Genomic DNA, 15,537 nt, shown 5'->3' with positions numbered 1-15,537 from the left:
TTTCCCTCTGCTCCTTCTTCCCCACCTCACCTGCTCCGCTCGTCTGCTGTTCGGCGCTAACCACAGAATGCTGACAGACAAGTAGCACAGTTTAAAAGCCGACAAACGCCCATATCAGTTTGCAGTCGCATTCAGGTGACTGGCAAAGGGTTTGTGGTTCAGTTTTGAAATTACAGTAATTGTATCACAGTAGGGCTAAAAACATGTCACTGATTAACCAGCTGGTGTTGGAACGAGCCAGAACTAGCTGAATAATTATGGGATTTTTGCTTGTCAATCAAACGTTGCAGATAAAGATGTTAAAAGCCTTTCTTATGCACATTATCAGCTTGACTATAATGCGCAGCATGGTAACCTATTTTGAGCTTTCGTAACAACACACAAAAGACACAATACTAGTCTTAAATTTAAACTACACAAAACCAAAACATACAGCAACTGGTGAACTTTAGTCACTAAACTGAACCGACACTCATATGTATAACTACACCCCCCCCCATACCAGTTGCTGATTTGTTGCTGGCTGTCTGTGAAATCGATTGCTGAAGTCGCAGTCATACAGGTCTAGAGACCAGTTGGGCATCCCCTGACAACCACTGGCTGCTTGGAGAAATAGAGTTGCCAATTACTGGTACAGCAACTACTTTCAATTCAGTTTTATTTATATAGCGCCAAATCACCACAACAGTTGCCTCAAGCCACTTTATTTGATAAGTTAAGAGAAAACACCAACAATCAGATGACCCCTTATGAGAAAGCACTTGGGAAGAAAAACCTCCCTTTTTACAGCAAGAACCATCCGGCAGTACAAGACTCAGGGAGGGGGAGCCATCTGCTATCATTGGTTGGGGGTGAGGGAAGGGAGGGAAACTGCTTTTAAAGTGGTATACAGCGCTTCCTGCTTTACTAGCAGGCTGCTCGTACTTTTTGTAGAAGAACACACTTCTCGCCAAGCAGTAGTGAAACTATGAAAAGTGGCCCTGAAGTAGATGAATGTTTGCCTTTAAAGTAAAAGGCAACCAACACGTTTCAAAAGGAGCAACTTTACTTTGAAGGCAAATGTAGTAGTTTCACTACTGCTTGGTGGCTAATTTTCAAGTTCACGTCTTCCATCCAAACTATTGCGGACTATGCAGTAATATGCTTTCGACCAAAACAAACACAAGGACGTTTTTGGTGCAGCACCTTCTTTGCAGCTGATTTCACATGACGACGTTCAACAACCTCCAGCAACCAGCTAGTAAATACGCATGTCTTTGCCTAGCAAACAAAGCTTCCCTGGGAGGGGCCGGCCCATCTGTAAGCCTGTGTACAAAGTATAAAATTGCAGCATTGGTATATTCAGAAACCCAGATGCCGAATTGTTTTTAAAGATGAGAAAAACAAATAGAGAATGCCTCGTCGACATTAGGTTTCTATATTTGTTTTACAGAAGATTTGCTTTCCATGAACATATGTACTGTGTATACGAGCCCACATGGGGGTGTTTGTGTCTCAGTGCGTGCATTCTTCAGTGTGTAGTTTATTATATCCGTTGGTTCGTGCAGCAGCTGTTTTCACGAACACGTCACTGAGCAAACACACTCACACGACATCAATACAGACAGTAGACCACTTTCTTTGACTTCCTGCATCAAACCCCTTCTCTCTTTTTGCTCTCCGCTATAAACACACACATACACGCTTACACTTCGCAGCTGTTTGGAACGTGCAGCACAGAGAAAACGACCCACCCATGAGGTGAGCCGGAGGTTAACTCTCCTTCAGGCATTTACTGTCAGTGCAGAACACACACAAAACGCACAAACACATGCCTGCCTGCAGTCTTGCTTCACTTGCTTACATCTATTTAAATTTTATCGTAGGAGGTTCATCGGTTTACAGACTTTAGGCACATGAACCCATAAAGACGTGCACACACATTTCATCCTGTCTAACCCTCTCTTTAAAGATTGTTAGAGTTTGTGTATTAACTATAAACACACAGACACGCACACATATTGCGATCCATTCATTGTGGGAGCTGCTCTCAGAACTAAAAGAGTCGACGGCACAGTTAAACTAATATTTATTCCTGTTGAGAGATTATTTGCTCAACTCTTTCTGCCTCTTTCATGTCCACTTTAGCACTCTACAAAAACACATGCTCTGCTTTACTGTGCTGTAAATGACTCTCATACATATAAACCTTTGTTTCTCTTACACTCCTTTGAACTAGTGTGTGTGTGTGTGTTGTGTGTGTGCATGCACAGTCTGTATTACCTGAGTACACCTGTGTGTTGTGCTGCATTATCTGAGACCTGAAGGTCTGCCAGGACCTTGTCAGTTGGCTGAGGAAACCCCGTACATCTGTGAGCGCGCTGCCAGAGGAGCGGAGCAAAGACAGAGTTGCTCGCAGGGCCTGATGCTGCTGCACACAAGCACCTCTGAAACACACAAACACACACAAACTGACAGCTTGAAATAGTTTAGATTTTACAATTTCCAGAAAAGCCTTTGATTTTTAAAAAATAAATTTACAATACTTCATTGCTTTGACACATTTGGTTATAATATCTGAACCTCTAAATAGAGCGCCCTGTATAAAGATACGGGCGCTGTGTGCGAATCACACATTAACTTTTAATGGTGCCGCCTGGAAAGATCATTGTTTTGTATTGCAAACTAAGAGTGGAAATTCTTTCTCCCTTTCCTTTGCAAATACTAAGGCTGTTACTCCACTGGAGTTTATCAATGTGATAAAGAGAGAAGCAAAGTGTGGCGTTGTTCTGGTGTGAAACAAATAACACACTGTGAAAACCAGATGTAAAATTTTTGAAAGAAAACTGTAAAAGAAAATATCAATTACACATTATGTAAACATTAATTTTAATTGAAAATAGTATAAAACAGCAAAACAAATGTTGAAACTAAGAAATTCTAGTTTTATTTTTAAAGTGTTTAAAACAGCTATTCAGATGCCTTTGAACATTGGGGTGATGTCTTAGAGGTAAAGTTAAAGTGATGTTAGTCCATTATTAGCAACTTTGTCTGTTCCAGTTCAGTAAGAGATCTTAGCTAAATCTTCTTCTCTCATTCATCTGATATTCCTAACAATACTGTATGCTATCAGTTACTAGAAACCTTCTACACTTGCTCCAGGGAGATACAATTTAGGCTGACTGTGGGGATTAAAAAAAAAAGAAGATACTAATCAATACTAAAAATTGCTATTATACAAGTCAAGACACTCAATTGCAGCAGTATCAATAACAATAGTACCATTTTCACCCCCTCTAGTTGGCACACTGCTAACGACACTTACCAACACTTTACGAGGAACTTTGAGAGGTCAGTAAAGCTCACACCAAATGTTAACCTGGCTGGTGCTGCCTAGCTCCCACTAAGAGCTAGGCAGCACATGTGGGCACATGTGGGCATTGTTAATTTGATAGGATAAAACAATAATTTGTGTGAAAAAAAGAGCTACGTTTATCTTAAAGTGTCATGTGAAATGGAGCGTGTGACAGGCAGAAAGTGGACCCAGAGTGCAGGATTCAGCAGACAGAGATAAACTTAGAATTGCAGCTTTTTTGCTGGTAAAATATCATGAAAACAAAAGCAAAAGTATAACAGGGCTGGCAGTCTGTCTGGAAACTAGAAAGACAGAAGCTACACCCATAACAAGTGAGGACACGACAAAGAATAGAAGGAGATGCAGACAATATATACAGAAAGGAGGAAATCGAGGCAGAGTGCAAATAGATTTCTCCTAAATTTTGACTCATGGACTGAACATTGCTTAAATTCTTTGGTCTCGCTTTGTCACTACAGATGTAGGCAATGTAGGGCAGGTAATAAATTAGTAGGAAAATAATGGAGAAACGTAAAAGTTTCAAAAATCAGAAGCTAAATAAATGACAGCAGGCAACTGAGGATAAAAACCACAAAAAAACAAAGTGTTTTTTGGTGTTCTGCCTTCTTCCTCACCAAAATCTCTCTCACTCTTAAAGAAATATGTTCAGACGAAAAGCACTTTGAGAAACATGAAAGATCACTAGCCCTCACTCACATCTGCATACGGATACAAACACACACGCGCGCACACAAACTCAGGCAGACACACAGACCAATGTAAAGCATGGAAAACTAGAGCAATGGAATAGAACATTCTGTTATTCCGAGCCCACTTTTGTGGGTGAGAGGACGCCGAACAGTTTCCTATTTTCCTGCATACTCATAGATGTGGAAGCACACAATCCAGACACAGGAACACACATGGAGGCGCACACAGGTAGACATACACAGTAACAAGCTAACATTATGAGCATGGCTGGGTTTTACGAGCAATATGATGGGACTGTTTTTGAGAGCTCTGCGGGGCTGAGTGGTTGGTTTTGCTTATTTGGGGTTTGTGGTTTAAGGTGATAAAAAAAATGAACAGAGTCTCTGACGAAACGAGACAAGACGGGACGAGAGGGCAGACCTTGAGCTGGTCGGCAGTGCCTCAGAGTGTGCATGTGTGCGTGCAGGGTGAGGGGAGTACGGGCACTGCTTGTCACGAGAGCCAGTTTTATAATGTCAGATGATATAAATCACGAAGCTGACAGGACCGAATGGAGGAACAGATATGAGCCAGATCTGTCATTGGTGATAAGTCCTAAAACAGTGGAAAACTTGAGACTCAGAGAAAGAGACTGCACATGTTCGTTCCCCATACTGGTTTACTCATTTAGCAGCTTTCGGTGTTTCTCATATCCTTTCTCCCACTCTCTACCTCTTCACCTCTTTCATCTGCTTCTGTCCTGGTATTAGCTGCTCATGTCTTTTCCATCCTCTTTTTCTATTTCCTGGAATTAACCACTGGGTCAACTGAATTAACCTTCTCTCTTCTGTTTTCCCACTCTCTATTTTATTGTCCTCCTGCTATCATCTCACACAGTTGTTTCCCATCTACCCTGGACTTCCCTGTCATGAATTTTGTCCAGAACTAAACAGCCAAGCTGGGTGGCGCACACCAACAGGATGAAAATGAAACTTTCAAGCTGTTTTTGGCTTCTTTACAAAATCCTTAACACATAACTGTATTCCCCCATGCGCATGCCATTTTACTTTTTCCTGGTCATAAATTTACCTGTGAATTTCAACTTGCTGCTTCTCTTTCCCAAGTATCTGCTCTGCCTCCTCTTTCTTGGCAGCTGTTATTGCCAGTCTGTAGAGGAAGAAGAAAAAGTACAGAATTACAGAAAATCTGTCATTTTAATGAGACTTCCCTGAAAAATGTTCTCATTCAAGTAGTGATCGATGACAACAATTATTGTGACTATGTGCAATGAACTTATTGGTGTGTTATTGCTGTCTTCAAAAAGACTGTGCACCAAGATCGCAATAAAATTACAATAAAATGGCAGTCTGCTATCAGTTTGTAACTGCATGGGGTCAAGTTCGCAATTATATGTAACTTGTTGATGATTCATGGTTAACTGAGATAAGTTAAAAAAATTGCAATTCTGTTGGTGTTAACACACACAGAAATTCACATGTGAACTGAAACTCAGACTATCTTCTTACGCTCAGAGCCTCGTAGACTTAAAAATTCCTTCACAATAGTAACAAAGTTGCTGCAGGATAATGATTTAACTGCAAAATGTCATAGGCGATTGGCAACCTTCATTTTATATAAAAATATAAACAAAACACAACCAGTTGTCATCTAGTTGAATCAAGTACCTTATTAAAAAGAGGAACTGCACATGTATTGTGCTCAGTGGTACAAACTGGCTCAAACTGAGTGCAATCTGATGTGTTAGAAATCTGCCTCTGTAGGTATAGTATTGTGTGTCACAATAGTAAGCAGACCGATTGCCTCCCACCAGACAACCTGTGCAATAGCCTTGCAATCAAAAGTGGTTGTCCAGAGGTTGAGGGTGTTGCAACCTCAATCTGCAACTACTTGCAATCAGTCTCCAGCAGCAAAAAGTCACAGGTACTCACAAGCAGGTTCCTGTCCTACTTTTACTCAAACTGTGACAGAGCCATTAACAGTGAAGTGAAAGTAGGCCATATCATATACAGAAATACGACCAAGGGACAGTTGGATTAGATGAAATATTATCCCATGAGGAACTTCTAGCCACAGCTCCAGGTGTGTTTTTGGTGTGATCATAGTGATTTATCTAATTACCTCCCAAGAATTCTTTAAAAATGACTGACTACAAGTGCCTTTCATGCATAAACTTCCAGCAGCTTTGGTTTACTTCTTGGTCAGTGTCCTGTGTCTCTGTAGGTGGAGCTGGCCTGTGCTAGGATGTGAGTTTGTGGTTGTCTGTGTCTCTATTTTAGCCGTGGCAACGCTCCCAGTGTGGCCTGTGAGAATGGATGGATGAACGGCTGTGATAGACAGTAACAGCGTCAAACAAAGGCAGCATCTATCTCCTTTTAAAGCGAGAAGAGCCACTTCATTAATGGCTTACAACTATAAATTACTGAGGACATGGAGATGGGATCAATCAGGATATGAGAGTAGATGACATTGTGTACTTTTCTACAGGTGAGCTGTCACGCACAAGTTTGTAAGCTGACATCTAATAATTTTTGGATTATTAGCAACAGTCCTGTGAGGTGTAACCCAGCTGTTGGGACTTGTTTATTTTACTGAGTAAGAGGCTGATTGTTTAATGATCAAAAATATGACCCTGTCATTTTACATTATGTAAAGTCTTCTATTTCACAGTATTAAGGTAAAATGCTAACACATTTTACTGCCAATAAGCTGCTGCAGACAGATATTAGCCAAGGTTAAAAGCATTTGCTGCAGGGCGCCGCTTATACCTTCACTTATAATGCATACCTATACACATGCATAGATATCTATCAAAGTGTAAGATGAAATGTGTAAACGTAACATTTGCAAGAACTTGCCAAAGTATGTGCATATGTGGATACCCGTTCTTTAGCTGAAGCAGGTACTCAGTGAACGCGCTGTGCTGAGTGGAATGAACAGTTTTACACGTCTAACAATGGCTGCACTTGAACAACTTTGTGTTTACACATTAAAAAAGTAAAAAAAAACAACAACAACAACAACAAAAAATCTGCTCTGTTATCAGTAATGCTTCCACAGTTTGGTTAAAAAAAAAGACACGAGGAAGCTAAAGGTTATGATATGTTCTCGACTACTCCTGAACACGTCTCTCATCGTACATTTCCCAGACAGAAACAATCAAATCTGACATGTTTCTGTAATCAACCCCAATCAGAGACCCATAATGAGTGAGACTGTGTGACCTGGACAGTTAGGAAGCAGGAACAAAACATCCCGTTCTTTCCTAAAACACCGCAAATAACCACTGAGAGCAGGAAGAATAAACATAATAAGCACTCAGAGTTATGCATGGCAGACTAGACAAAACCAGACAGACAATAATCATGAAGCTTAATCAAGAAGTGCAATTTGAGTGACATGTTATGAACTCGGCAGGGGATTTTTCTACTCTAGAAACAAAGGTGAAATAAGCTGTTTAGAGACCCTGTGCAAAGAAAATCTCTGGGAAGAGATGAATTTATACATCAACATTATCTTTGTTTAGGGGACATTTACCGCTATTAGAAGTAAAAATAAGCAACTACATACTGCCCAGTATGTGTTTTACAGTAATATAATGACCTTTACTTGCTTTATTGTTTATTACCAAGCTATGGGTGTGGTAATGGGAAAGAGTGAGTGCTATTGATAATATACAGGCACGCAGGGTCAAACTTTGAGCAGTGCATCATGAAAGGCGAACCCCACCCAATTTATTTGGACAACCTTTGAATTATACACTTATAGTGAGTAATGCATAATACAGTAATAATAGGCCCTAATCCTCTTCCATGCTTTTGTGCTTTGGTGGGAAAATTTTCTTTATGAGGGGAACTAGATGAGAAAGACACGTCAATACTCATGGTTCTCTAAGTGGTGAAATGGAGTAACACATAGAAGAAGAAAAAGGATAATGATCTCTCCTTATTGAAATGTCTATATGTTATGAGGTATGCTGTATGTGGACTGTCTGATATCTGTGGTGGAGACTGATTTAAAATATATCAAACTCTGTAAGTAATTTACATGACCCGTGAATTGTTAGCCCTACATGTGCTTGTGCTGTACATATTGTACAGATTGGCCCAGGATAACACCCCTGTGACACCAAACACACAAGAACATTTGTTTATTGTGTTTAGCTCAACAAAATCAGAGCCCAATTCCTTGTATACACTCTTGCTAGGCCAATAAAGCCGATTCTTATTCTGATCAAAAAGGCAATCAGTTATCACCTAACTGAAAGCTCGTGTTTTGCTCGCACAATTAAACCAGCTCTGGTTCTCTTGTGTAACATATCTGCTTAAAATTCTTCAAATAAAAGCTAACTGTTCTCTCGATGTGTGAGAATAGATGAAGCTATGCATGTTTCTTCCCGTGTGTGTGTGTGTGCATGTGTGTGTGTTTGAAGAAGAAGAAGCAGTGTTTAATTCTGAGACAGTGTTTACAAGTAAATAAGTATGTGTGTGACTGTGGCTTAGCCAGCGTGTTGCGTGTGTATGTGAGATTGTGTGAGTTAGCCGTTTCCTTGAGCATTTTAGCCCGTCTGTTTGTATGTGTGCCACTTTCTGACCAAGTCTGTGATCCTTTCTATATAAAATGTGTGTATTTATGCCTGCGTGCCTTTGCTCTTGGAGTGATGGCAGCCCAGACTCCCACTGTTCACCCATCTGTCTCCAGTAGTCCCAAAGCGAGATCAGAATGAACGGTGCCTCAAGAAGTGTGTGTGTGTCCCAATTTTGCCTGTGTGTACAAATTTGTGAGTACTTTGCATGCGTGAGCTCCAGCTCCTGTTCCCAAGGCAGTAGCTGTCAGCGGAATAACTAGGTAGTACCAGCGAGTGCGTGGCGGATTAGAGTACCCCAAACCGGCAGACTAAATCAAGCGCATCATCGAGACGTGTCACGCACACTCACAGGACACGCCAAACACAGTCAGTCAGCCACACACATCAACAATGCTGATCTCAGCCGCAGCGTTACCGTGTCCAACCAAATCAAATGTTTTCCGTTTTGGGGCGTGTATGTGTCAGACAGTTTACAAGTTTGCGCTCCTCTGTGTTTTTGGAGGTTTGTTTGAAGGGCAGCATCACAAAGCTAAACTTATAATCCAGCAGGCTTATTTTCAGCGGCTGACTGTACAAAATGTTCACAGTCACTTTGTCTTTTCAACCCTGATTTCAGTGAAACGTGTAATTGCGATATCTATGACCTTTAGGCCAGACTTTATCATTTTTCACTGCCTCTTTTGTTTGACGGGTGAATTGTGTGATTATTACATTTGCTGTTTTATCTGCTGTCCTTTTTCTACAAGCTCAACCTTTGTTTTCAAGCTAATCATCACTGATGTCCTCACAACGGAATAAAAAAAGACAAAATAATCTGGTGTGATCCCCTGTTTAACCACAAGAGTTAATCAGATTAGAGCCATCATTTTCAAATGAATTTTCCAGAACTTAGGGCTGCAGGCCTTTTGACAGCGGCCGAGGTGAAATGAGTGCATGTCAGAGTGGATTTGGCCTCATATTTACTTTATTTGCGTAAGTGGTATTTTCTATCGTCACTGAAAGTGACATAAAAGCTTTCCCATATCAAAGTGTCATCTGTTCACCCACTGTGTGCGTTTGCGTGTCTGTGTGTGTGTGACTGTGTGTTTTTGTGAGTTGAAAGACTGTTTTGATCAACAGCATGGCAGGACATTCAAAGCACAAAGCCATTTTACTTTGAGCAAAAAAGGAGTGTAACACACACAAAGTCACACACACAATTCATTTTCAGCTTTTCCATGTTTTTAAAGCTAAAAAACACAACAGTGCCCTGTCAGCAGCCAGGTAAATGCTTCAGTAATAACTAACAGCTCTTTAATAAGGTCTGTCAATCAGCTTCTATCAATACTTTATCAGCTAACCATAATCCCTTACTGGAAAAGGCTGTGTGTATGTATGTGTGTGAACACCTGTCCGTATATATTTTGCTTTCCGTTTATCTGGTAACCATGTCAGGGACGCCATAACAGTGATTGCTATCATCAAAACACTCTCATATGCACTCACACATTGAGTCACACACACAGTCTCTCACACACGCACAAACACACAAGTAGAAATCACAAATCAAGTACATCATTTTGAAGCTAATAGAATTAACTCATAGGAAATGAAAATGCATTTGTTTTTCCAGCTTGTATATTTCAGTTCTCAAAAACAGCATCCCTTTGTTTCACTTGTGTGTGTTGCTATGCTACTGCTTCAACAAGGATTTGTTTATTACCAGATAAACTTGTCATATTGTGTGTCTGTGCGAAGGAGGCTGCGCCGCAGACACAAGGAAACGCACAGTAATATAGTTGTTTTTTGTTTATCGTGTTGTCATGAGCCCCACAATAAATTGAAGCCCACGTTAGAGCCGCACAAAGGTCCTCTAAAGTTGAGAGCTCTAATGTGTAACTAATATGTACACAGCACAGACAAAGCAGAGACACAGAGAGACTGTTTGATGTGGTAATGTGAACCTCAGCTTGGATCGCTGCTAATACCTCACATGCTGGCTGCGAGCGCTTCTCGACTCTGTACATTACGGCTCGGCATATTACCTAACACATATGTGTGGGCAAACGGTGGATTTGTGTATTGTTTCTGTGGTTGCCACTGGAAACAAGGAATTGAAATAAAACCACATGAGTGAGCACATAACTAATTTACCACAAAATACTTCCTCGTTACAAATGGATCCCTTTTTTATTTGCCATCCATCATTTGTCATCATTTGTCTCCCCTTCACTCCCATTCTGCCACCTGCAAGTCGTCTTATCATTATTGTAATCAAGCCCCAGGAGTGTGTGTGTGTGTGTGTGTGTGTGTGTGTGTGTGTGTGTGTGTGTGTGTGTGTGTGTATGTATATATATATATATATATATATGTGTGTGTGTGTGTGTGTGTGTGAGTGTGAGAGAGAGAGTGAGTGTATGTGTGAGACAGAATATGTGTGTGTGTGCATGTGCGTGCACATCTCCCACATGTTTATGATTCATTCTTCATAACTGCCAAGTCTAATTTTTGTTACTGAGTGGAAGTGTAATTATTCTCTCAATTGCAGGTACATACAAGTATATGCAGGCTTGTCCGCATACACGCAGGCTCAGGGGAAGGTAAATACATTGTACATGCAGTTGGGCACTGACGTATACACAGACTCACATCAAAACACTGTATTTGAATCAAGAATGAGACAAGTCAGCCAGGAAGAAGCAAGCAGAGCATAAAAAACCCCAGACAGTCCTTTCAATGCTCGCACACAAGCAATATCAACCTGTCTTCAGTGAGGTAACCTTTGTCCGTCCATACCTATTCATCAGTGGCTCATACAAAGGGAACCCCTTTGTATGAGCCATCCTCAAATCTATTTTTACCTCAAATACAGCGATGAACTTTTCAGTTCCTTTATGTTCTCTTAACTCTTTCAGATCAGCAAAGTGACACAAACTAGTGTACCACCTGACTGGGTCCAACCTCTGTACAAACAGACTTGAAAATGCTAGATTTTTTTTAGGCAAACAATCACAGAGTGTAAATGTTTCTTTTGTAGAACTGCAGTTGCTTTGCGCAGAAGTCAGGCACCAGATGGTGATTTTTATCTAAACTTCAACAAGAATTAACTTTGTTACATAAACAGGTTTGCATCTGCTTTAAAAATCATATGTAACAACTATAAGTCTTGATGCATGCTCAGTCATCCAGTTAAGGAAAAGCTTCTGTTCATCTCGACGTAGCGTTTTCCGTGGGAGAAACGTTTTGTCACTCATCCAAGTGACTTCGTCATTCTCAGCTGACTGCAGGTTTCCCCAATCTTATAAACAGTACATTGATTGCATAATGACTGAAACCAGCACCACTGAAGGAACAATGGGCGGGGAGGTCAGTTTCTTGATCGTTAATATGCAAATTGTCATGACCACTGATCGACAAACACTGATCAAAGCCCATTGATCAAAGACTACTGATCATTAATCAGGGGCCATGAGTACCATTCACAGAGAGTTGGGGAATGGCTGCAATCATAGCATTGTAAGATGGTGTAAGATGTACCCTTAGCCTCCCTCCTCGATTCAGAGATGGTCATTGTCTTTTCACGTACATAGCCTCCTTGACTGCCCGCTCAGCATTCCTGACTATCAAGGACGTGTTCTGGACTGTAAGACTGCCCTTAAAGGTTCAATTTTGAACATTAATAAAGCTGCAATCAGCTGTATGTAATCGGAATTAGAGAAAGTAAACACTCTTTCAATTCTAAGGCTCTACATATCAGGACATAGTGAAAAATCAACTGGTTGTTAATAACTCTTAAAAAGAAACGCTTCCACAAGAATTAATAGCAAAGCGATGTTAATCAAATGTAACTTGATTAACTAATCATCAGCATTTGTGAGCACCTCTATGAAAGCAGACGTTTTGCCTAACAATCTGGAAAGTGTTACAAGGCCATTTCCAAATATATGGAAGTATAAATCGTTCTACAGTGAGAGATTATCCACAAGTGGAAAACACTCTAGACAGTTACCAGGAATTGAGGTCCCAGCAAACTCATCTCAAAGTCAGACCGTGCAATGCTCAGAGAAACTGCAACAACCCAAGAGCTACATCTCAGACTCTACAATGCTCAGCTATCACGCTAAATGTTAAAGTTCTTGAAGGTACAACTGGAAAAAGACCAGTATAGCTTTTGTGGAAGGGTTTCCAGCAACCCAGCAGAGCATCGCATTAACAAAATTTAAATGAAGAAAAGCTGTCCGAAACAAAACACTCACCACAACAATGTAAGACACTGATTGAGTCACACAGAAAAGAATTACGTCGTTATTGCTGCTAAAGGTAACTGACTGACTCCATTGATTCTGCATTTTGGGGCCGATTAATTAAAACTAATAAATCTCACTTGTTGTTGATCATCTGAGATTGTAGTTCCAGATGATCTTTTCATTATCATGTCCTGATAAAAACCTTACAACTGAAATAAGGCGCTTAAGGTGAGCTTTAACACACTAAATGTGGGGCAAAGAGTATGCTTGTGTGGCAAGCACAACTAAACTAAACAAAGACTAACACAAACGATGCACGGTAGCAGTTTCCCCAACTCAGTCACCAAGTAAGCAGATCGCACGTAACGGAAGCTGAAGTTTGTTTTTAAGGCTTTATGCAGTCTTGTTCCAGTCATGTATTCCTTTTTTTTTTTAACTGCTAAAAAACTTTTGACTGTAATCAGCTTTGGGTTTTGGTGGTGATGCATCTGTAGATCTCTTTGAGCTACTTTTTATTGTGAGACCGAAACGTGTTTATTTTTTTAAACTAGAGCCAATAAAAATGTGGAACATTGCCTCAGCATGTGATCCCAAGGACAAGAGATAAAAATGCTGCAGTCTTCATCTGAATGATAGAAGTAGATTGTAGGAACATGAAAAGTAGAAGTCCACAGATGATGTGAGACATCGTTGGGCGAAAGCTGGATATGACGTGCTTTTCTGGTTTCTAATATGACCTAAAAACGGCACTTATCTCTTTCCCTTTCTATCTTTTTAATCTTTACTCATCAACACCAAAACATCTCCAGCTTGTTTGCGCTTGAACTTGCGTAGCAGGTGACATTTTAAAACCAGGTTTAATTGCACTGCGCACATGACGGTTTTTCTCACCTTTCTTTTTTCTGTCACACGCTTGTTACACAGACACACGCACGCATTCAAACACACGTGTCGTTAAAAAACACTCGAGGTCAGACAGGTGACATTTTCAGTTAGGTTTAGCTTGTGTAAGGGGGTGGGGTTTCTTTTTTGGTTATTTTTGTAACGTTACCAGTCAGGTTCTCCCACTGAATGTGCACTCACTCACACACACACACACACACACACACACACACACACACACACACACACACACACACACACACAGAAATCTCCTATCCTGTCAGATCAACACAAGATCAGACAGCTAACAGATTATCAAAAGAAGCAAAGAAAAACCTGTGTGAGGGTTTGGTTTCAGTTTGTGTCTATGTGAGAGTAGGAAGGCCAGTTCAGGGAGGTCTGATCGTGTCTATGTTCTGGCTCAAGAAGAAAAACAGTATTAAAACAGAGGCAGTACCCTCCTGGCATGAAACATTCATTCATATCTGTATAAAAAGAAAGAGACTCCCTTGCTGTCGGCCCATGCTGGCCTCTCACTGTGTCATTACCTCTGTCTGAACTTTGACGTCCTGACTTGCCCTTGGCCCTTAGACTCCGACTGTGTGTGCTTTTGTTTGTGTGTGTTGTGTACATGTGTTTTTGGCTCCATGAAGAGACGGCGTATGAGAGAGAGAGATAATCAGCTTTATAGCAGATTGGGGATTGGCTCACCAGTCTATCACACAAATAACAACATACGGACACCCTAAAACCCAGCTTGCCATATGAGCACAATGGCTTTGGTGTATACACACACACACACACACACACACACACACACACACACACACACACACACACACACACACACATACACACACAAACTGTAAATTACAGTAAAATATCCATCATTAACCAACCCATATTGGAAGCTTAAACCAGACTTTGGCATTCCTACTGTATATTGTAATTTCTTGGTATTTCCTTATATTATTCTAATATACTAATTATTGTTTTTGCCAGATAGTATTTACAATGTTCCCAGTGGGTACTTAATAGGTAGTGAGCAGTAAATCAAGCATTCACATTCACCTAAGCCCAATTTAGAATGACCAGTTAACCTAACAAGCATGTATTTGAACTGTGGGCGGAAGCCAGAGTACCAGGGAGAACATGTACTTCACTCATGTACTACACTCTGTTTACACTATACAGTACTACAGTATATACAGTATATACAGTCACTATCCATTATATGATCTGAACGTTTAAAATGAAATCGTTTGGTATAATAAATTCCCAGTGTGCTTTGGTCCCAATCAGTTCAGCCTACACTCACTGGGCATTTTGTTATGTACACTGTGTTAGCACTGAGTTTAACCCTCTTTTGCCTCCAGAGCTGCCTCAGTTCTTTGTGGCACAAATTTAGCAAGGTCCTAGAAATCAGCCATTTTGGTCCATATGAAAGAAAGAAAGAAAGTGTACTTTATTGATCCCCGTGGGGAAATTCCTCTCTGCATTTAACCCATTCACTCAGTGAAGCAGTGGGCAGCCATTGGGCGCCCGGGGAGCAGTGTGTAGGGACGGTACCTTGCTCAGGGGTACCTCAGGGTAGCTGTTCAGGGGAATCGAACCCCCGACTTTCCGATCATGGGGCCACCACTCTATCTACTGAGCTATCCTTGCCCCAATGGCCATGATATGGACATGATAGCATCACAGAGCTGCTACAGATTTGTCAGCTGCACATCAATGATGACAATCTCTCGTTCCTTCACATCCCAAAGGTGCTCTACTGGTCAGTACAAGTACCGTATTTT

The 15,537-nt window shown here is 40.8% G+C and overlaps 1 protein-coding gene across 3 annotated transcripts in view; it reads right to left on the bottom strand.

Annotated features, from left to right (window-relative positions):
• Window positions 1-15,537, bottom strand: part of lekr1 (leucine, glutamate and lysine rich 1) — a 96,857-nt gene that overhangs the window by 43,447 nt on the left and 37,873 nt on the right. For all 3 annotated transcript variants that reach the window (XM_040008609.1, XM_040008610.1, XM_040008608.1), the window contains exons 4-5: window positions 5,114-5,191; window positions 2,263-2,426 (exon numbers count right to left, since the gene is read on the bottom strand). In XM_040008609.1, the coding sequence (XP_039864543.1) occupies window positions 2,263-2,426; window positions 5,114-5,191 (242 nt within the window). The remainder of the gene's footprint in view (window positions 1-2,262; window positions 2,427-5,113; window positions 5,192-15,537) is intronic.

Source organism: Simochromis diagramma, unplaced genomic scaffold, assembly GCF_900408965.1.
Source record: "Simochromis diagramma unplaced genomic scaffold, fSimDia1.1 OVJJ01000344.1, whole genome shotgun sequence".
NCBI lineage: Eukaryota > Metazoa > Chordata > Actinopteri > Cichliformes > Cichlidae > Simochromis > Simochromis diagramma.
This window is presented reverse-complemented; position numbering and strand designations above follow the sequence as displayed.